We start from the raw sequence: 22,398 nt of genomic DNA on the forward strand, positions 1-22,398 counted from the left end.
CAGAAGTTCTGCTTCAGCCTCTTACTGACATGACAGGCTACCCCAAAAGACTCTTAACACGGCAGCACGAACACCTATGACCACAAGGCTCTGGGGTGGAGACAGGAGAATCTCTCGGGCCACTGGCTGCCAGCCTGGCTCCAGGTTCACTGGGAAAGCCTATCGAAGGGAACAAGGTAAAGAGTAACAGCACAGGGCATGTAGCAGTCACACATGTGTACCCAGTCTTCTCATGGCTCTACAAGATTCTTTAGCATTTTAGTTACATTTCTAAAATGCAGTTAATCTGTTTTATTAAAAGATTAAAAAAGAGAAAATGTACTTCCTTTGTGGTGACTGCTTTGTTCACTTCAGTTCCCTAATTAAGGTTCAAAAAAGGAATAGTTGGGCTAGAGAGATGGCTCAGTGGTTAAAGCACTTGCTGTCTTATAAACAAATGGGTTAAGTCCGTTCCTGGCACCCAAGGGACAGCTCACACCCAACCTGTCTGTAACTCTAGTTCGAGGGAGCTGACTTCCTCTTCTGGCCCTGACATACATACATATGGTATATATATAATATGTACATGCAAACAAAACACATGCACACAAGGTAGAATAAATAAAATCATTTTAAATGAAGAGCAGTTGTAAACAAACATTAAACAGAATCAAAGAATATGTGACAATTGTGGTTAGGAAGAATACAGATTTTTTTCTAATATTATCTGTGGATTTTTCTGTTGATGCATATTTAAACTATTATATATTTTGTAGTAATTTTTGTTAATGTGCATACAAACTAAATATGTTCTGCTAGAACTCATCCTTCAGTGAACATGGAGCGAGCACTTCAGAAGAACGAAGTGGCAGAGCTAATTATAAACTGCTTTAAAAATTGAAAAACTGGAGAAAAACGTGTGTCATCCCCACAACCCTTTTTATTCCCTTACAGCCGCTTGTTTGCTTGTTTGTTTGAGACAGAATTTCCTTGTGTAGCCCTGGCTGTCCTAGAACTAGTTCTGTAGACCAGACTGACCTCAAAGTTCTAGAGATCAGCCTGCCTCTGCCTCCTGAGAGCTGGGATTAAAGGTATTCAGTTCTTAAAGGGAAGTGCATAAATAGAATATAGAATCAACATATATGAATGAATAAATAACGAAATAAGAGGTGGCATCTAGTCCATTTGCTGGTTTTTTCCTGTGTTCACTGAATCTGCTTAATTAGCAAAAAAGATGCTAAAATGTGGGAAAATGTAAAGGTAAAGAGAATCAAATACTCCCACAGAGCATACCCTTTTTTCTTTGTTTTTATTTACATTTTAAATAAAATTAATGAAATATATGATGGAAGCCCTGCTTCTTTTCCAGTGTCCCACACTTCTTGTTTCATTAGCTCCCTATATTAAGTGACATGACCCTGAGCCAGCAGCATGTCTGTTGTCACTGCTGTACATTTGGGCTGAGAAAAGGTCTGTCTGAAAGAGCTTGCTGGGCTCTCAACCAGAGGAGTATGGCCTGGGCGTAGGAAGAAACAGAAACCCTTGGTGTATGGCAGATAATGTCAACATTGGGCAGGAAGCCTCCAAAACAATCGATTGACCACAGTGCTTGCCCCAGTAACTACTGGTACATAGACTCTTAGCAAACAGAGAGAGATGAGACAACTCTGGTCATAGTTGGATTTCTCCAGAATCCTGTAGAAGAAGCAATAAATTCATTTCAAGGCCATTGCAAAGGATCTGTACACTTAGAAGAGGAATCTGGAAACCCTTCCTAGATGAGCCCTCACTACCACCCCTACCCTGGGTTGGGGGTAGCATATGAAAGATTCAGGCTGGTAGTTTAGATAGAGGACAAAGGACACCAGAATCACCTGGAAGGAGTTTGTGTATCAGTTTTGCTTTTTTCTTAAACTTTGACTGAACCCAGTTCTCTTTCCCTAATCCTTCCACTCCCAGCTGAAGAGTTCTCCTGTGCCCCTCTTACCTAGGAGGTTGAGTGGGAAGCATAATTCAGAAGAGGCGGAGGGGAGCCCAGGTCAGTTTAGATAGCTGTGTGCAGTGTCTTCTGCCTTCATGGCTGACAAGACTTAGCAAGAAAAGGTTCTCCTTTGTTAAAAATGAGAAACCCAGGGAGCTGGGAGATAATAGCTCAGTGGTTAGGCATTCTTTCCACTCTTCTGGAGTTTAGTTCCCAGAACCCATGTTCCAGGAACTCTGTGCTGCCTTCTGAACTGTGGGCACCCACACTTGGGTGGCAAACACACACCCACCACACACAGGCACACAAATAATAAAAATGTGTGTGTGTGTGTGTGTGTGTGTGTGTGTGTGTGTGTGTGTTTAAATGAGAACCCATGCTATTTTATGCCTTTATGTAACCTTTCTGTGGTTGTGTAGGAAAATCCCACTGTGTGAAACATTCTCACTGTCTTAGTGGAACAGATAGCCAGGGTAAATGAGAAGTTTTCTTTGAAAGGGTTTGTTAACAGTGGATCCGTGGTGATGGGAGTGTCGGTGGGAAAGCCTGGCCCTGCCCCCACACATTCTCAGGATAGAGCTGTGTGAGTGGCCTGGGAGACTTGCACTTTGGTTCACAGCTGCTGAGTTTTCTTACAGACTAGTGATGTTATTAGTGATGTGAAGCTCGTGTCTTTTGTCATCCATGTCAGAATAAAGAATTGAAAAAGAACAAGATAAACTGAGTTAGAAATGTAAGAATCTTATTTTGAAACTAATATGTATATTTTCTTTCTTGCTGAAATTAATATGTTGCAAAGAAGAGGCTGGAGTGAATTAAGAGTACTTTAGGAATAGTTTGAAGTATGAGTTCTTTAGTGGAAGAACTTCTTTTGAAAAGCATCGAGCTACTCACATGATATTTCATTGGTTAGAACAGAAACAGTTCACAAAGTCTAAGTCCTTATAGGCATTTATAGAATATTGCTTTTTCCCACATGGGCCCACATAGACACTTTTTCTTACCCAAAAATTATACTCTACAGTCAAGAATAAAAGTCTGTCCTAAGGAGCTTGGTGCTTTAATTTCACCAATAAAACACTGTGCATGAGTAAGATTCTGGGCTAATCACTCATAAGACAAGTGGCTCTATGTTCATAGGCCTCCTAGTTTATATCTTACTGTAACTAACAGTAGTAATGCAGTAGTAATACATTTATTAAAATGGGCCTCTGTATCCACAAGTACAACGTTTGAACTGTCTAAACAGCCTTCTTTTAACTTGTTAAAGTGTGTTCACAATGAAACCAAGAATGAATTGGAAAAGATGCTGAAGGTTAATGATGAGCACCCAGCCTATCTTGCAAGTGATGAGATTACCACAGTCCGGAAGAACCTGGAATCTCGAGGAGTTGACGTCGATCCAAGCTTGGTAAGAAATATTACCAAAGAGTTGGTGATTTGCCTTAGAGATAGATTGCTTGTCTATCGACCACAAGACCCTGGGATCAAGCTCCAGCTCAAAAAAAAAAAATTTTTTTTTTTTCCAAAAATACCAAAACAAAAAAAACAAGAAATACCATGGCCAGCCGGATGTGGTGACAGGTGCAACACTTGGAATCTGGAGGCAGGAGCTGAAGGTCATCCTCTGCTCCAAACTGAGGCTGGCTCAGAAAAAGAAAGGGGATGGAGGTCCAGTTTCTAAATGAGTGTTCCTTACAGCGCAGTATTCCTGCCTCTGATGAGTTACAGAGAGATCCGAGTGCCCAGTTCTGCTACGTTCATGTGCACATTTACTGTCTTAATGATAGTCATTTCAATTCTATGAAGAATAGCAAGTTTAACTTCATTTGCTTCTTACAGGGGAACTCCATAAATTCAGATTTAGAAATTTGGGTTCCTGCAGAAGGAATAAAAGACATCCAGACCTTGCCTCAGCTCCGTTTTACAGTTTTAGAGTACAACAATTCACTTTCGTCTATATATGGTCCATTCATATAAACAGATATTTATGTGTGTGTTGGGGGAATAGGGGGTTTGTTTGTTGGTTGGTTTGTTTTAGATAAGGCCTCCCTCACTGTATAGCCTTGGATGTCCTAGAACTCACTGTGTAGGCCCACCAAGCTGGCCACAAACTTAGAAAGATTCATGTAAGTTCTATGCCAGGATTAAAGGTAAATGCCACCATTCCCAGCAACATAGGTAATTTCAATGTTTATAGTCAATGTAGCTCAATTAGGAAGAAGTAGATGAAGTAGATTTAGGGGGGAAATATGCATTTTAATATTTTATTGGATTGGATAAGACCTTTGGATCCTATCTCATTTTCCTCATTCCTGCTGATAAATATGAGAATAAATTCTACATGTTAGACCACCTTTTTCTTAGCTTCATAATACTTATTTGCAGCTTTTTTTTTTTTTTTTTTTTTTTTGGTACCTCTGGCTGAGTACCCCTGGCTGCCCTGGAACTCACTCTGTAGACCACGCTGGCATCAAACTCATAAAAACCATTTGCCTCTGCTTCTGCCACCACCACCCAGCAACAGCAAATATAGTGGACTGAAATGTTGTAAAGGTTAACTTAAGGCCTGAAGAGACAGTTTAGCAGTTAAGAACACTTGTTCTCACAGAAGACCTGGGTCTGATTCCTGGAATCATCTAACTAATATCCCTAAGTCCAGTTCCAGAGTGTCTGACAGCCTCTGCAGGCTCAGCACTCATGTGGTGCACAGACAGACAGACATAAAAGCAAAACACCTGTACACATAAAGAAAAAGAAAAAAAACTTTACGTGAAACCCAATTAGAAAAATACATCCAGTGAGGAAAGCAACCTGAAAACCTTCTATGCCACTGTGATTAGTTTTAAAGATCTGCCTTTATGTGTCTGGACTTACTTTAAATTCTGCCTGAGGTCAGGACAGGAAACCTGGTGAGAGCCTGAAGTGCTTAAGCTGCTGTTCATGTTACATTATCTATGCATTGAACATGATGTCACATTATCTATGCATTGAACATGAGATTTTTAGTTGGATATAGATCTAATTTGTCTACATGGTCCTAACTCTCATTAGTAAAAGTTCATGAAGCTAGGTGTGGTGAGTTTGAGACCAGCCTGGCCTACAGATCAAGTTCTAAGACATCCAGGGCTGCACAGAGAAACCTGTCAGGGAGTCAGGTGGAGGGGAGGCCATGCAAATTGAGCACCCACTCTAATTCAACAAAGGAAAATAGAAATGCTCCAAAACCTGAAACTTTTTCCACTCCAGCTTGATGTCACAAGAAAATTCTTCATGTGGTGATATTCAAAATATACAGGTATACAGTATATAACATTGTTTTTTAGTACATAACATTGTTTTTTAGACTATGTGTGTAAGGTATATGTAAGTGTAAGGTATATTTTGTGTTCAGACCTTTATCCTACCTCCAAGCATATATGTAAATATTCCAAGATTATCCCACCCAAAACTCCCATGTGCAGAACAGTCTGGTCCCACGAGCTCTGTGTGCTCTGACACTTCTAATCTTATGACTCTTAGGTTAATGCAGTGGTGCTTCTATTGGAAGTAGAGTGGGACAGGTTGCTACTTTCTGCAGACAAGAAAGTCTTAATTTGGGCTGGAGAGATGGCTCGGTGGTTAAGAGCACTGACTGTTCTTTCTTCTGGTATCTGAAGACAGCAACAGTGTACTCATATACATAAAATAAATCTTTCAAAAAGAACAGGAAAGGTAGTTTCTCAAAACACATTTTTAAAAAAAAGAAAGTCTTAATTTGTTGTTGTTTTTTTCTAGTTACATCTGAGATGTCAGGGGTGTGGCCTCTCAGCAGTTGGATTGTGTTACTAGTACTGCTCCCTTTAGTCATTGATAACTCAGTTGAGGTAACTCAAGCTTTCTTCATCTCCTGGATGGGGTTGGTGTTTGTTCAGCCTTCTAGCATTACTGTTATTACTAGATGTCACAGACAGTACGTGCTCCGGCAGCCCATAGTGCCACAGAGGTATGGACCCTGTTGTTGTAACACTGCAACGTAGTAGAAAGGGTTGCTTCCTGACTGTTGTCAGTCAGTGGACATGGTCTGAGACGAGCGTCCAGGTCCTAACTCTGTCCTTAGACAAGGCTTTTAGACTCTTCTTGCCTTGCCTTCCCCACTGCTAGCTAGGCAAAGATCACCCCTTACCAACCTACTCTGTACAGTGAGTACAGTTTGAGTGTAGTACATGCTTGCTTAGAACTTTGTAGATTTTGAAGTGTGTAAACTAGTAAATCTAATATCTGACTTGAAAATTTATATAAGTGGATTTAAAGCTATTGCTTTCAATTAACTCCTTTTTAAGACAGGATTTCTTTGTGTAGCCTGTGTTGTCTAGGAAATAGCTCTGAGACCAGGCTGGCCTCAAACCTACCTGCTTCTGCCTCCTGCATGCTAGGTTAATGGATTGCATCACCACTGCTGGGCAACAGGTTTTTCTGTTTTGTTGTCTGAGACAAGACTTCTCTGAGCCCTGCAACTTGATCTGTAGACCAGGTTGGCCTCGAACTCGGAGATCCGCCCCTCAGTTAACTTTTAAAAGTAAATCTTGTATACTTTTACAACTTTTTAGTGGTCAACATCTATTATAACATTGGTTTTTCTTTTCTCGTTTTAGATTAAGGATACTTGGCATCAAGTTTATAGAAGACATTTCTTAAAAACAGCTCTAAATCATTGTAACCTTTGTCGCAGAGGTTTTTATTACTACCAGAGGCATTTTATAGATTCTGAGGTGAGGTTTCACAAAGAAAAAGAAGTAAATTTTAGTAATAATTGATGAAAGATGGTAAGGTAAAAAGTAAACTTCAGCTTTACTGTGAATTTTAAACCCTTGAGCATCTGGAAGAAAAGAATCTGTAACTTATAAAGAATAAGTTTATCTTTTATCTTGTTAGAGATTTACCAGTTTAGCAGTAACTGACTTCTATGTGTATCATCAGGAACTGTAAGAATGTGGAAAAATACAATCTCTTGTACCCCAGAGTGACAGGAAACAGTTTTGTGTGTATATTTAAGAAGAGGGTGCGTATAGCATAGCCATTGGCATGTGCACTGGGGACCATATAGTAATACTACTTTACAATGCATTTTTTGTGTCATAATTATTTCCTCACATCACTGAAATTTTGCTTTCTCTAAAAGAACTAGAAGTTCTTGTAATGGACATAGCTCTCGTACCTTTTAAAGTAACCCCTAGGTGGCAGCACACTTATGCATTTTGACATCTTCTCATAAAGAAAAATGTTCTAAAATAGCCCTTGAAAAGCTCTGTTAATCTGTGTTGTCACTAAGCTGAAGCTTCTAAGTGCTTTCCTGGGTTTATTTCAGCCAAAAGAACTCTCTGTGTGTGTGTGTGTGTGTGTGTGTGTTAAACACTGATATTTTTACTAAACCTTAGGAAATAAGCTCTATGTAATTAATACAGGCTTTGCTTTTACGTTTCATCTGATCCTCTTAATGGTTTACTACTCCAGCTGGAGTGCAATGACGTGGTCCTGTTCTGGCGGATACAGCGCATGCTCGCCATCACTGCCAACACATTAAGGCAGCAACTTACGAACACTGAAGGTAAGATAACTCCTAAAACAGCTTGATTAGAAAAACCTTAGGATCATAATTTGCTTTGAAATGTTAATTAAAAAATAAGTTACAATTAGAAATGATAGGGATAAAAAATGCTACAAATCTGCTTCCATTAGATAAAAATTATAATAAAAAGAGTGGCGTCCTGAGCATTGCTTTGTGTTTTTGAAGTTTGTATGTCTGTCTGTTATAGCTTAAGAACATGTCATCCTTAGACTCTGGATAAGGTTTATGCTGAAATATGTACTAGAAAGTGAGAATGTGAGTTCAAGGGAAGAACTAACATGGTGATGCTTAATTTTCATTTGTATCAGGAAATGTTTCATTCTATAAATTCATAAAAACTGCCCTTCTGGGTTCTTATTTACTTTGAACAGTCAGGCGGCTAGAGAAAAACGTTAAGGAGGTGTTGGAGGACTTTGCTGACGACGCTGAGAAGAAGGTTAAATTGCTCACTGGTAAACGAGTGCAGCTGGCAGAAGACCTCAGTAAGTCTGTCCTCCTGCCCACCCCGGCTTCCCGGGCCCCTGCCACAGTCTCACGGCTCCCATTTACTCTCCAGCTTAAGGAAAAGTTACAGCTACCTAGAAAGAACTTGTTTTGTTCTGAATTGGTAAAATAAGACCTTGACCTAAAGTCTTGTCACTTTCAAATACTTGAATGTGTGTTTCCTAGGAGTAAAGATTGTTCTCCTAGCAACTCTCAAAATCAGACTGTCACTATAGCTAATCCTTAGACCCCGTTCATCACATAACACAATGTTCCGGCTCAATCTCTAACAAAACTTACTAACTTTCTTCCTTCTGTTTTTGTTTTAGAATGGTATTTTGAAATCAAGGTCTGAGAACTAGATATACTTGTTAGTGAAATATGAGTTCTTGGATCTTCTCAGTAGAAAGTTTGTGTGTGTGTGTTTGTGTGTGTGTGTGTGTGTGTGTGTGTGTGTGTGTGTGTACATGCATGCCTACTCCTAATTTTGTGTATCTATTGAAGACTCTTAAGTAGATGCTCACTGTTCCAAGTTGTATATAGTTCTGTCTGGTTTGTTCTTGCTCTTTTCCACACTTGTAATTCTAACAGCGTGGACCTATTCTAGAATCCTTAACATACTTATTTTGATGAATCCTCTGAATGTATAATCAAACTTTGCTGCCGTCCCCAGTACACAAATGTTTTTTTCATCCAGCTTGGAATCTTAGCTGTCTTATACCAAACCACCACCACAGTGCCTCACCTTGTGCCATGTCCCCTTTACCTTGCACGCTGTGGCATCCTATGAGAGGCTAATCTTGACAAATTCCTTTCCCCAGGTTCATGACCTGACCTTTGTGTCAGGGATCTCCGCATCTCATCTTGCCCATATTCTCTCCCTCACTTATCTCCTATGGGTCCTCTCCTCTGAAGCCAGACCAGGCTTTCCTGGAAACTCTCTTCATCATGCTTGTATTCCAACACCCTACATCAGGTTACCCCACACAGACCTGCACCATGGGACCAGGCTGCCATCCCCTGCTAGCTCTGCTTGGGCTTTAGGCCTATAGCATCCCACCCACAACCTTGCTTGTTGGAAACATGCTTGGTTCTTAAATGCTGGTAACTTACTAGCGTGAATACTTGCTTGGGTGATCAGAGACACATTAACATATTATGTAACTCTTGGTAGTCAGCACTGGGTCTAGCTAGTTATAAGTGTCCCTTCTTTGAGCTTATGAAACTTTTTCATTTTAGAGTGTACTTAAATTTATATGTCTTCTGACATAAAAGAAAAACGCTGAGTAGGAAGAAGGTTTTCAAGGCTGGGAACAGTTTTAAGTTGAGTTGATAGTTCTGTAGTCAGTCACGAAACTATCCAGAAGAGCCAGGCAGGGTTTCCCTAGTTTTGTGCCTGGGCCTCAGCCCTGCTCTCCCTTTTCCATCTGCACCGCCCCATCCTGGCTTTCTCTTTCGGATTGTCTGTGCTGCCATTGCTTTCTCTGGGGACTCTTACTTTATTCTTTCTTCCTTCCTTTTTTTAATGTATATATCTCATTTTCCCAATTTCCATTTCTGTCATATTTGGCTGTTTCCTGCCTCTTTGGAAGTATAGTTAAGTCTGTGCTGCTGCAGAAGCCCTGTGTGCAAGCCTGGTTTACTATTCCTCTCTTGTATCTTACACAGGGAATCCCCACAAAGCTTCTGTATTGGTAAGATGCCTGTTGTGGTGATTCATAGGAAGTCCATTCAGCAAGCATTTGGAAGCTCCTGACTTATAATTCTATGCTTAGTGTGTATAATTTCTGTGTCCCTTTGGGATATAGCTATCAGACTGAATTAATTCAATGAATTTTTACCAGCTTCTATATTTTTAAGTGACAGAAAATTGATGTGCTTTTTCATGTCTTTTAATAGAACCTGCACACTCTCATTACTCTCTAGTTGTAATTTGATTATTTAAAGAAAGTATATTACTAACTCAGATATGTGTTCTGCCAAGCTAAGTTCCACGTTCTGGTGATTTTCCTAAGTAAGCAGTCACAAGACCCCCTTGAAGTGATTTGTGACTTTTGTGCAAATAGAGTTATGGTGTTAATGTTCCAAATAATGTCCTTAAAAGCAGGGGTTCACCCATGACTCAGCGTCATCAGTCACACTAAAAGAGATGAGCCATGACTGCCCGTGGTTTAAAGTCCTGAACACCCCTCTCTGCACTGCTTCTCTTCGGTCTAAGGACTGGGAGTACAGTCAGGGATGCGTCCAGCCAGACTACTCACTAGGCTTATTAGTCACGGCTGTATTCTAGGGAACAACGTATCTAGTATTGCAGATGTATTTGGGATATAGCATAGGGATTTATGCTGTGCAGTAGAGAGATGTAAGTATAAGTTCAGAGTTGTGAATTATGGTGTCACATAGAGTTTACTAAAATGTTCGTAACATTCATGTTTGCCAATCATAAATTTACCTGGTTTTCAATCATTCATCACTTTGGATATTTACCAACTGATTGTTCATTAAAGTACAGTTTTAAGTAGTGTGTCATCTCTACCAAAGTGAAGCAACAAGATTCAGTAAGGAAGACCAAAGAAATGGGAATAAAGCCCACGTCTGTGTCAGGAGGATTGTTGACAGAAATCAGGACTCTTGGACACACAGTGGTGTTCATAGCTGAAGCATGGGAAGGACAGGATAAGCCTGGGACTCTTTAGAGTATAAAATAAGGATGTATTTAATGTGTGACATGTCATTAAATGACATGTGACATGTGACACAGTACAGGCACTGTTTGATGCTGCAACTGGGCAGACTTCAGGTGATTCAGACAGTGACATATTGTAGCTTATTGAATGAAACATAAATCTGTGAATTAGGAATTATATGGGCGGAGGGATGGAATTAGTGGTGAGGAATTGAATGTTTATCTTACCACCCAAAATATCTCAGCAGAAAAGACCTAGTATTAAGATTGTTTTAAAAGAAAATACCTGTTAATTTTAAAAGGTAACTGTATCATGGAAAAAAATCTGATTAGTCACCACCTTATTCATATGGTCAAATCAAAATTCTATGCCACTTAATGGAATGCTGTTCTTACTAAAGATAAATGACTTTAGATGTGGCGGTACATCAGAAAAACCATAGGTAAATTTTGTCTACAGAATAGCTGGCCTGAGGGCATCAGCTACATCAAAGAAAGGCAAGACTGAAGCAGTAGTCCAGATTGAGAGCAACCAGTCAGAAATGCAGTCTGTGTCTTGGACGTACTGTATCTGTGTTGGTTTCAAAGACATGATTGTTCAGTTGTGATTTATTTAAGGGAATGTAGTTGCTTCCAGCTTTATACATCAACATTTGATGTGATGAAGCCTAATTACATAAATGTTTCTAGAGAGATGATGTTTCTTTAGTGCTGTTACAGCGTTTCTATGGGGGCGGGGGAGTTGGCTTGTTTTATGACGAAACAGGAAAAGGAAACAGTTTGTTTCTAGCTAATACATGATCAGTGTCATGTGAAAACACAGAAAATGGGACTCACACATACTCTGATGATGTCCAAAGACAGAGTCCCTCATGGGACACTTAAGTGAGATACACAGCTTATCCTCCTGCCTCAGTTCTAGTCACAGTTTCTCCCCACCGTGTATAAACAGCCCCTGTGACCTTTATGACAATCTTGATTTTGTAGTAAGAACAAACTCAACAGATTCTAGTGTCTAAATGGAGAACCAACTGTGAAGATAGCTGTTTGGACTGCATGTGAATTTTTTTTTTTTTTTAAGATTTATGTATTTCGTGTGTTAGTGTTCTGTCTGTGTGCCAGAAGAGGGCATTAGATGATTGTGAGCCACCATGTGGTTTCTGGGATTTGAACTACTCAGGGCCTCTGGAAAAGCAACCACTAAACCAACTCTCTAGCCCTTACCTATGAAATTTTTAGTAGTGTGCATATCTATCAAAATTAAGTTCTTTTAAAATTACTTTCTTCTGGGTGGCAAAAGTTGTCCTTTCTATAATGTTTGATTTTATGATTGTCACCATATTAAATAACAGTGCTAACATTATGAGATCTGTTTTTCCTACCTTGGATATTTAATCCCTGCTCACACTAACACTGGTTAAGTTTCCTTAGTACATGGTGAGATGCTTTTACTTAACTCGTGTCCTCTGAGACCCAAGTTATACTTTGTTGTTGTTTTGGAACAACCCTGGCTGTCTTGGAATTCAAAAATCCACCTACCTGTGCATTCAGAATGCTAATATTAAAGGTGTGTACCACCACCACCTGGCTTCAGGCTACACTTTTTATTCCTTGTGTATGCACACTCACTGATAGCCAGGAATTAAAGGGATGCTAGCAATCATTCATTTAGACAGCTTGTTCTAAGAAAGGATTCTTTTCCCACTTCTATTACAAGTTTCTAGCTCTGTGCAAAACATGAAGTTGTTTATGGATGTGAGCTGATATTTGTGCACTTGTCTAGAGCCTGGGGACTGCTTTCCCTAAGTTCTCATTGGGGGTCTACCACAGCCTTGTAGAGTAAAAATAGTTATTTTCCTCATAATAAAAAATGGAGGCTTAGGAACACGTAGTATCTGATGATTCTTTTAATTTATTAGAGGACAAAACTCAAGGCTTTGGAAAGTATACAATTACCCTTTGTATTGGGATGTGTACATAGTGGTATGTCAGAGAGACAATCCCCTGGTATCAGCAGTGATGTGCCCTTTTCTTTTCCTTGGTCCTTCCTGCCACAGAAGGAGCTTTGGAACTGAGACTTTTACTCTGTGAAAACATCTGAAGAAACAACATATATGCACGGTGAAGTCATGCATATGAAGTCAATAGATGAACTGAAGGAAGCCTGTCTTTATTTGACCTGTAAACTTTCTCCAGGCTGCCAGGTCCCGCTATAATCGGAGGTGCCCAAAACCTGGATGTTCCCCCCCTGCTGGTCTCAAACTCTATGTATCTAAGACTTTGAACTTCATGCTCAACTTGCTCCCACCTACTGAGTGCTCAGAGCAAGGGTTCCAGGCAGAATCCACCAGGGCTTTGCCTATGCTCAGCAAACTCTCCCAACTGAACCACAGCCCCAGGTCCCAAACTAAAGCTCTTCAGTGTGTTGTGTTCATACCGAGTCCTAAGGTCCAGCCATGAGATACACTAACTCTTTCCATTTCAACTGGCTGTTATTCTATTGGGTTTTTGTTGAGCAGTATTAAGAGTGTTGAAATATTCTCTACCAAGTTTCTGTATATTTCTTCATATTTACCAATATGAACATAAAATTAAAATATATGAAATATAAAAACAATAGTAAATTCTGGCTGTCATTGTACAGGCTTATTGTAATGGTGTAGTTGAATAGCGTTCATATTAAAAGCAGTGAAATCAAAGTGGCTGTTAATTTAGAATTTTACAATATCCCCTTTCCCCACCCCCAGTTAATCTGCTCTGCTGACTGCCTCTACCCTACACGAGGTGGCAACAGCTGGCCTTTTTACCAGAGCTCAGAAGGATTAAAGAGCAGGAGAGCAGCAGCGTGCTCGGCCTCTTGCCTCTGTTGACTGTTCTTTATTGTTTGATGCCTGAGCATCTCCCAGACAGCAAGCAATTGTTACTGGAAACTTAGAGTTTGTTTCTCTTGAGCGCATACAATGCTGTTCAGGCTCCTCTTTGTGTTTCTTCACGTTCCCAGCCTCCTCTTATCCGCCATCCTGTGCTTTCTCTTGATAATTAGAAAGGAGCAAGGATACAACCTTTGTGTCTTTGGCTGTGTGACACTCACTTGTGACGATAAAACTTGGCTATAGAGACTACAGATATGAAGGGGTTTTGTCTCTGAATTACCTGCTATTCAGCAGCAGAATCATGTTTACTATGAGAACTCTGCTTGCCATGGTTAATATTATTTAATGACAGAAAACAGGGGGGGGGGGTGGAGAGAAAGAGGGGACTGGAGAAATGGCTCTTTGTTGCCCTTGCAAAGGACCCAGGTTCAGGTCCCAGTACTCACATCAGACAGCTCACAACTACCCATAACTCGAGCTCCAGGAGACCCCTACGCTCTCTTCTGGCCTCTGGGCACCAGACACACAAATGGTGCACACACAGACATGCAGGCACTTACACATACACTTAAATAAAAAGAAAGAAAGTGAGCTCCAGAGTAGTCAGGCAGAAGGCTTGAGCAATCAGGACTGTGACTGCCAGGCTCACCTCTCTCTCTCAGCCCTCTTGCTGTTTCTTTCGCTCCAATGCTATTTCACCTTTCCTGGCTTCTGGCATAAAAGGCTTTGCCCCTCTTTTTCTTATGGCTTCTTCTAGGTCATTACCATGTCACCTAAACCAATATTTTTCCTCCTACCTGCTTACTTGCCTTCCCTCAGTGATTAAAAGCATACTTAGCTACTGCCATGGTTGTGTAACTGAGCCGAAAGAATACTGCCTTCCCACTACATAACTGAATAATCATTCAGAGAAACTGCAGTCATGTCTGTTATGATTGACCCACCCAGCAAGGTGATTTGGTTCATTTATGAATTTATTATACCTTGTGGTATATATCATACATGGTCAGTGAATGCTCGATCTCTATTCTAATACTGATTTTATTTAGCCTTCTCTGGACTTCAAAGGGGGAGACTAGAGGTGCTAGAGACCTTTCTTCTCTGTCCCACCAGAAGCTCTTGTTCCACCCCTTGTGAGCAGCTCACACTTGCTGTATTCATGCTGGTCCAGCCACTCCCTTCCTGACTTCTTGTGGTCTGGCTTTCACAGTATGAAACCACTGATTTATGGGCCCCCAATGATTCCCTAATTGCTAGTCCATCCAATTCACCACAGGAAAGAAAAAAACACTTTAATAAATTTCCAACATTAAGAATTTAAGTTTACCGGGACACATTTTCTTTGGCATTCAAATGTTGTGAAGCGGTTATTTCTAGATATGTATGTTTGTGAAAAGGAAAGCCTGGTACTCTTTCCTACAGAATAAACATTTCTGCTTTATGTTACTAGTAACTTTTTAAGACATCTTCTAGATAAAAGTTATTTTGTAAGTTCTGCCATTGTGAAGGTATCTTTCATACTAAGGGGAAAGTGACAGCAACTGAGAAAAACATAAAGAATCCTTTTTACCTTGAGTATGCACTTAAGAGGTAGGCTCTGCTCTGTGTTATAGGCAGAAGTTTTAGATGATTAAACATTTATAAATGGTAATTTGTAAGGTATTCTTATAAATGAGGTTATGGTTATAAATGAGAATAGTCAGCAATGTTATTTTTAATAATCCATGAATCGGATTTATAATGAGGATTTTTGTTTGTTTTATTTTGAGGCAGGGTGTTTCTGTGTAGCTTTGAGTGGCCTGGAACTCACTGTTTAGAGCAGACTGGTCCTAAAGTCAAAGAAATCTGCCTGCCTCTGTCTTCCAGCCTCCAGGGATAGGATTAAAGGGTTATGTAACCCCAACCAGTGTACTTTATCACTTTAAAGCACTGCTTCTCTCCCTCCTTAATGCTGCTACCCTTTAATATGGTTCTTCATGTTGCGGTAACCCCCAATCATAAAATTAATCTTGTTGCTACTTGATAACTGTAGTTTTGCCACTGTTATAAATCATAATGTAAATGGTTGTGGAGATAGAGGTTTGGCAAAGGGGTCACAACCCACAGGTTGAGAACCACTGCTGTAAAATGAGTTTATTTATGTGCTAGTATAGAAGCCAGGATGCATACTAGAATTGTTTCCTTTTCTAATCATGCTTATCATTTCCTTGGTGAGCATTATTAGAATGAAATCATAAAGGTAAACTTGGGGTGAAGGCTTTTCAAAATTTTCTTTAAAGATTACTTTTTTATTTTTTATATACAAGTGTTTTGCCAGCGTGTATGTAAGTGCCTAGTGTATGTATACAGGCCTCAAGCCTGAGGAGACCAAAGAGGGCCCTGGATCCCTGCACCTGGCATTACAGACCACTGCCATGAGGATGCTAGGAATTGAACCCACTCCCTCTTCTTCAGCCCTGCTTTTTCACATGTTATGTTTCTGTGTATTCTCTCCAAGTCGAAGATGGTACAAATAGCACCTAGTAGTAGGGGTGCAAATCTAATCACAATATGTAATCATCTGGTTTATGAAAGTATATAAAGAATAAAAGCAAGCAAGGCATAACCAGACTTTGTGAAAAGGAGAACTTCCTGGCTTATAGACCCACTAGCAACACCCTACACCAAATGTAGGAAATACCCTTCTTTTTTTTTCCTTCAGCTTTTTTGAGACGAGATTTCACTATATAGCTTTGGCTGGCCTGGAACTGGCTGTGAAGACCAGGCTAGCCTTCAGTTCATAGATCCACTTACCTCTGCCTCCAAGGCTGGGATTAAAGGCATGTACCACCGTGCTCAGTGTGAAGTACATTTCTTAGGGTATATGAAGACATAGGTTAAAGGCAAAAGAATTTTTCCTTTACTATTATATGTTTCTAAACTTTCCCTCCCAATAAGTACAGTACAAAACTCCCCTAAATTTTCATCATTTAAGCCAGCCATTGGTGATGCATGCACACCTTTGGTCCCAGCACTTAGAAGGCAGAGGCAGGCAGATCTCTGAATTCAAGGCCAGCCTGGTCTACAGAGTGAGCTACAGGACAGCCTGGGCTACACAGAGAAACCCTGTCTCAAAAAAAGTTTTTTCATCACTTTAATTATTCTATTCATGAGAATGATGTACATGATGTACTTGATTTTAAAGGTAAATTGATGGTTTTCCAGATAACATCTTCATGGTAGTAGGGCTAGGAGACATTGCATCGCCTACATAATGGCTCACCATGGCATCAGCCTCTGCTGTTGGAAGTCGGTGTGTTCTTGTTTCCTGTTTCCACCATGAGCAGTCATACAGGAACAAAGTGACCATCAATGAGCTGGGGAGCTTTTCAAGCTTGGCAGTTTCACTTTAGGGAGTTTTTTTTCTTCCTCTGTTACCATCCATGTACAAAAGGCTCCATTTTATTTATTCCTTATACATCTCTCTGCTCTGTTCCAGTTTTTGTACTTTATGTTGTACAAGGAGGCTGCTATTTTTTATTTCACTTAAGTAAGTGAAGTGAATTCTTATCCCCTTTCTGAGACAGGAATTAAGACTGTCTTGCTTTGTTTTTAATCTTTTATCCTCTCCTTTTTACACAACTTCTTACTCTGAGCTGTGTACACAGCTCTGTCCTTAAACAAATTCTAGCAAGTATATTACCAGGAGTTAGGTTTTCGTTTTTTAAAGTCTTTTATTATCATATCATAGGGGGTAATACATATACGTTATAGACACTGTCCCAACCAGAGATTATTACCATTCCCCTTGTAGCTCAGTAGACTATTGAATGCAGCCTGGGGCAGTGTCTTGAGAGCTCCGGGTTATCTTCTCCTGCCCACATACTTTGAGTTCACTGTTAGTGCATTACATCCAGCTTCTCATCTCGCAGGGTGGGCTACAGTTCACTTCCTTTTCTTTGTACAGACTTGGTTTTAAATACTCATTCAGAGAACAAGCAACATTAATAAAACTAAAACTTCTGGAGAAGTTACTTTATAGAGTCTGTGTGACCCAAAGGCCATGTTGTAGCATACTGTGTAGCAACAGTCATTCTCTGAGAGTTGAGCCACCTGTTGAGGGCCCTGGCCTTCCTGTGTGTGCTTGTACCTTCGTCATATCTTCCTTCTCCCAAAATGCCAGACTATTTCCTCTTAAACATAGTGGATGGAAGGATCCTTCCTTGTAGTTCTAGCCACTGTTTTATTCTTGATTCTCTTAGACTCAGGAAAAAAAATGTATGTGTGCAGCCCTGCTTCTCAGAATCCACTTGTTTCTTCTGAATAGTTTATTCTCATTGCTACTGAAATGTTTCTCATGGACTACTAAAATTGAAGAGAGAATAATTGTATAGGAATAGAATATATTCTGTTCAGAAATAGAGAATATTTCCATGTAACTGCATCACTTGTTAGTTTGGATTCTGTGTCCTGCTTGAAACTCATCTGTCCCTCAGGCTTGTGTAGTTCACAGAAGTCTTTTAGAGCTATATGAGGCCTGAGAGGAGGCCTTCCCCCTTTGTTCCTATTTAGAAATTGATGCTCGCTGAGCTTAATCACTTAACCAGGTACGTGAATGGTTATGGTAGAGTGGAGGCTAGCTCTGTCAGCACCAGTGGCTTTGAGAATTGCTTGGTGGTTCTGTTCACTTGGGTCTTTGGTTTCTGTTTGTGAGTGGCCAGAGACACCACAACTCTTATGATTTGGCTTCTTATTTTGTATTAATAAGTGTTTCACAGCTTGTCTTCTTAGTGAAACCAAGTATCAAGAATCTAGAGTTTATATGCACATATGCCCCTTCTCTCTCTTTCTCTCTCTCTCTCTCTCTCTCTCTCTCTCTCATTCTCACGCACACACACCACACACACATACACACACCTGTTATTTTTTTTAATAAATCATTTCTTTAAAAAGAATCTAGAATTTGGAGCCAGAGAGATAGCTTAGTGGTTAAAAGCATGTACTTCTCTTAGGAAGGATCTATATTTGATTCCAGCACCTATGTGAGGCAGCTGAGAAAAAGGAAGTGCAATTAAAACTTCGAAGATGATTTCTAATTTAAATAATATGTAACATCAATTCTGTACCTACTGTAATTTGGACCTCCTGCTCCTACCGCACAAGTGCAGGTCGGGCACTTCCAATCTCAAAGGCTGTAACATCTGAAACTTGAGCACTCACGTGATCCTCTCGGACTCAGATTTTCTAGCATTTTAGGTTTTAGATCTTCAGATTCTTGGTGTTCAACTAGAAAAGCAGAAATATATAATATTTTGGTCCCAAACATTTCTGACTGGAGAGAGACAACTTGTATTAGTAACCAGACCTCCTTGTGTGTGTTGTGCTTCCAACGGGCTGGGCAGAACTGTGCCTAATAAAGCATCTATTTAAGAGCTATGACTTGTATTTCAGTTTTTATTTCATCTCAACTTGAGCTTGACTAAAGCTTTCAATTCATAAATCGGAATTACATTCTCTACGCTTATATTTTTTTTCTTCTTTTAAAATTACATTAATGAGCTGTTTGAGCCTCTTTCCTGTGATTCATTTATCTGCTATAACTCCTTTTTAAAGCTTCAGCACTGAAGGTCTTTTGACAAACCAATATTTATAACAGTTTGACGGCCGGATGAGGAGCAGCGTTTGTCTTTGTAACAGCTTGAAGAAAGACCCTCTCCAGGACCCAGTCATGCAGTTACAATCTTGGCCTCCTTTCTTGTGCTGGGAACATGCATCCTGCAGCACCTCCCATGTGTTTCCTTGTCCCATTGATTATCCATTCATTTCCCATCTGTTTTGCAGTCTTAAAGGAACAGAAGGGGCCCTCTTCTTATAAATCTGTCTTTACAAGTGATAAATGATGCCCTATCTCTTTAAGGGCTGCCTGGGTGGTTTTTCTTTTCTTACAGTGTTTTAGCTTTCCTCCTAGCAAATTCAGAGTGAAATATACTTTTAAAAATAGGAGAAATACGGAAAAGACAAAACACTCTGAAGTTTTAAAACCATAATTAATTTGATGGAACAAAATAATTTACTGACTTTTTCTATCTTCTCAAGTAATTGCCTGTGTCACTATATCTTTGAAATATGATATGTAGATTTTCTACACTAACAACACACTGACTGACAAATGAAATGATTCCTTTTGACAAAGTATATTTCAGCTATTAGAGGAGAAAGAAAACAATATATCACTAATAAATTAGAATACCAAATAACTTTATTTCTTATCATAATGTGAGTTGATATAATTTGAAATATTTTGTGTGTTGAACATAAAATAAAATGACTCACACTATACATTTGTGACCTTATGATAGATTCTGTAGTCTTTACTAGAAAAACATGGTCATGAATGCCATAAAAGCTTTTCTTTTTACTCTTTGGTTTCGTTTTGGTCCTGAAAGTATATGTTATAAATACTTCTAATATTGGCTTTTCTAAGAATTGAGCAGAGCATAGCAAGGTATTGGTAGGGCGTAACTGTAGTCTCACTACTCAAAAGGCTGAGTCAAGAGGACTGTCATGAGTTCAAAACCCAGCTGGGCTACATAGTGAGTTCTAGGCCAACCTAAATATAAGGCTGCAGTGTTCATGCCAAAGTCTCGGAGAATAGACTTCAAAATACTTAAAAATTATAGGTATAGTTCTGTTATGTTTACCAAAGGAGCCTGATAGGACTGTTTTCCTTGCTTTAAAACAACTTGAAAATAAGTTTAAGAAAGCTGGATTTGGAGCCAAGTATGGTGGTACATACCTTTAATTCCAGCTTTCAGGAGGTGGAAGCAGGTAGATCTGTGATCAGAGGCCAGCCGTATCTACATAGTAAGGTCCAGAACAAACATGTTAGACAAACCCTCTCTAGGGGAGAAAAGAAAAGAATGCTGAATTTACCCAGGAGTCACTATTGAGCTACTTGTGTATGCAAATTGAGTTGCTCTGTTCCTTTCAACCATTCTTCAGGAAGCTTTGAGGATATAAAATAGCACATTTTTAATAGTGTTAGCTAATGTTTGAATTAAGTTTTGCTTGCGGCAGAACAGTGAATAAATAATCTTAGATATCAATTTTGACTATAGTTTTGACCATTTTGGTTGTGGTTTCCTTGTTTCTCCATATCCTAGATTTCCCTAGATGAGTTTCTAAAGGGCATTTATATAGTACAGTTGTGCAACAAATAGCAAATGTTTTCAATAGCAGTGTGTGTGTTCCATAAGAAGAAAGCCCTTCTATGAACGGCCCCTTTCCTGAAGAACTTCACCCATGAGGTGTCCTAAAGGTGCCATGGAGTGCTGGTGCGGCGTAGTGTAAGATAGTATAAGTATAAGTATAAGATAGTATAAGGGGATCTCTGTACACCGTGGTGTAAAGTAGTGTAAGGGGCTGGGATCTCTGTACACTGTGGTGTAACATAGTGTAAGGGGCTGAGATCTCTGTACACTGTGGTGTAAAGTAGTGTAAGGGGCTGGGATCTCTGTGCAGCGTGGTGTAAGGTAGTGTAAGGGGCTGGGATCTCTGTGCAGCGTGGTGTAAGGTAGTGTAAGGGGCTGGGATCTCTGTACACTGTGGTGTAAAGTAGTGTAAGGGGCTGGGATCTCTGTACACTGTGGTGTAACATAGTGTAAGGGGCTGGGATCTCTGTACACTGTGGTGTAACATAGTGTAAGGGGCTGGGATCTCTGTGCAGCGTGGTGTAACATAGTGTAAAGGGCTGGGATCTCTGTGCAGCGTGGTGTAACATAGTGTAAGGGGCTGGGATCTCTGTACACTGTGGTGTAACATAGTGTAAGGGGCTGGGATCTCTGTACACTGTGGTGTAACATAGTGTAAGGGGCTGGGATCTCTGTGCAGCGTGGTGTAACATAGTGTAAGGGGCTGGGATCTCTGTACACTGTGGTGTAACATAGTGTAAGGGGCTGGGATCTCTGTACACTGTGGTGTAACATAGTGTAAGGGGCTGGGATCTCTGGTGTGTGCTTTTCTTCCAGTGCATCTTGTTAGCTCTTCAGCGAGTTTCTTCATGCTTTCTTTAAAAAACATCAACAGTTGTCTAAGGTTTATTTCAGCGTATGTGGCAGTGCTTTGTGTGTGGCTCTTTGGTCATGCTCTGAACTGATATTAACCACTAAGGTGACCCCTCTCCCAGGTCAGGGCTTTTGTCAGTCAGTGTAGTCAAACCCTAATTACAGATTAGTCTGAACTTGGGACTTGAAGTACCCAAGGACTCAAAACCCACTGAGGAGCAGTGCTGCTTCATGCGAGGATAAAGAGACCTGAGCTGTGTCATCATCTGTCTGTCCGTCATTCACTGAGGCTGCCAGTTTATGAGTTGGGGATTATAGGAATATTCATGATCCAATCAAGACACACGATGAATTGATGTTTGAGATGGCTCATCGTTTAAGTAAACGTTGCGTGACTGGAAATGAGACACCTTGTTCACGACATGGGGAGCTGTGTAACAGAATAGGTTAAGCCCTTCTGGAGTTGGTTTAATTTATCAAAAAGGCCACAGATTTTTTAGAATTCTCTAGTTGTCCATGTTTACTCCAGATATTGAAGAGAAATGGTAGTTTGCTTTACAACTAGGTATGCTGATTTGTTCTCCTCCCTGCTTTTTACCACAAAGTATCCTATCTCACGTAAAAGGTAATAATGATACCCCAATAGACTTGTTCTTCATTTGGCATGTGGCAGCAGACCTCATATGTGTTTCTAAATCAGAGGAGGCTGAGCAGGGCTCGTTCTTAGCACTGATGCCTACAGGATT

The 22,398-nt window shown here is 40.1% G+C and overlaps 1 protein-coding gene across 4 annotated transcripts in view; it reads left to right on the plus strand.

Annotated features, from left to right (window-relative positions):
• The window catches only part of Opa1 (OPA1 mitochondrial dynamin like GTPase), a 73,794-nt gene that overhangs the window by 43,509 nt on the left and 7,887 nt on the right, over nt 1-22,398 (plus strand). For all 4 annotated transcript variants that reach the window (XM_034514946.2, XM_034514943.2, XM_034514945.2 and 1 more), the window contains 4 exons: nt 3,231-3,371; nt 6,595-6,711; nt 7,454-7,547; nt 7,940-8,050. In XM_034514946.2, coding sequence (XP_034370837.1) covers nt 3,231-3,371; nt 6,595-6,711; nt 7,454-7,547; nt 7,940-8,050 — 463 coding nt within the window. The remainder of the gene's footprint in view (nt 1-3,230; nt 3,372-6,594; nt 6,712-7,453; nt 7,548-7,939; nt 8,051-22,398) is intronic.

The sequence above is a fragment of the Arvicanthis niloticus genome, chromosome 12, assembly GCF_011762505.2.
Source record: "Arvicanthis niloticus isolate mArvNil1 chromosome 12, mArvNil1.pat.X, whole genome shotgun sequence".
Classification (NCBI taxonomy): domain Eukaryota; kingdom Metazoa; phylum Chordata; class Mammalia; order Rodentia; family Muridae; genus Arvicanthis; species Arvicanthis niloticus.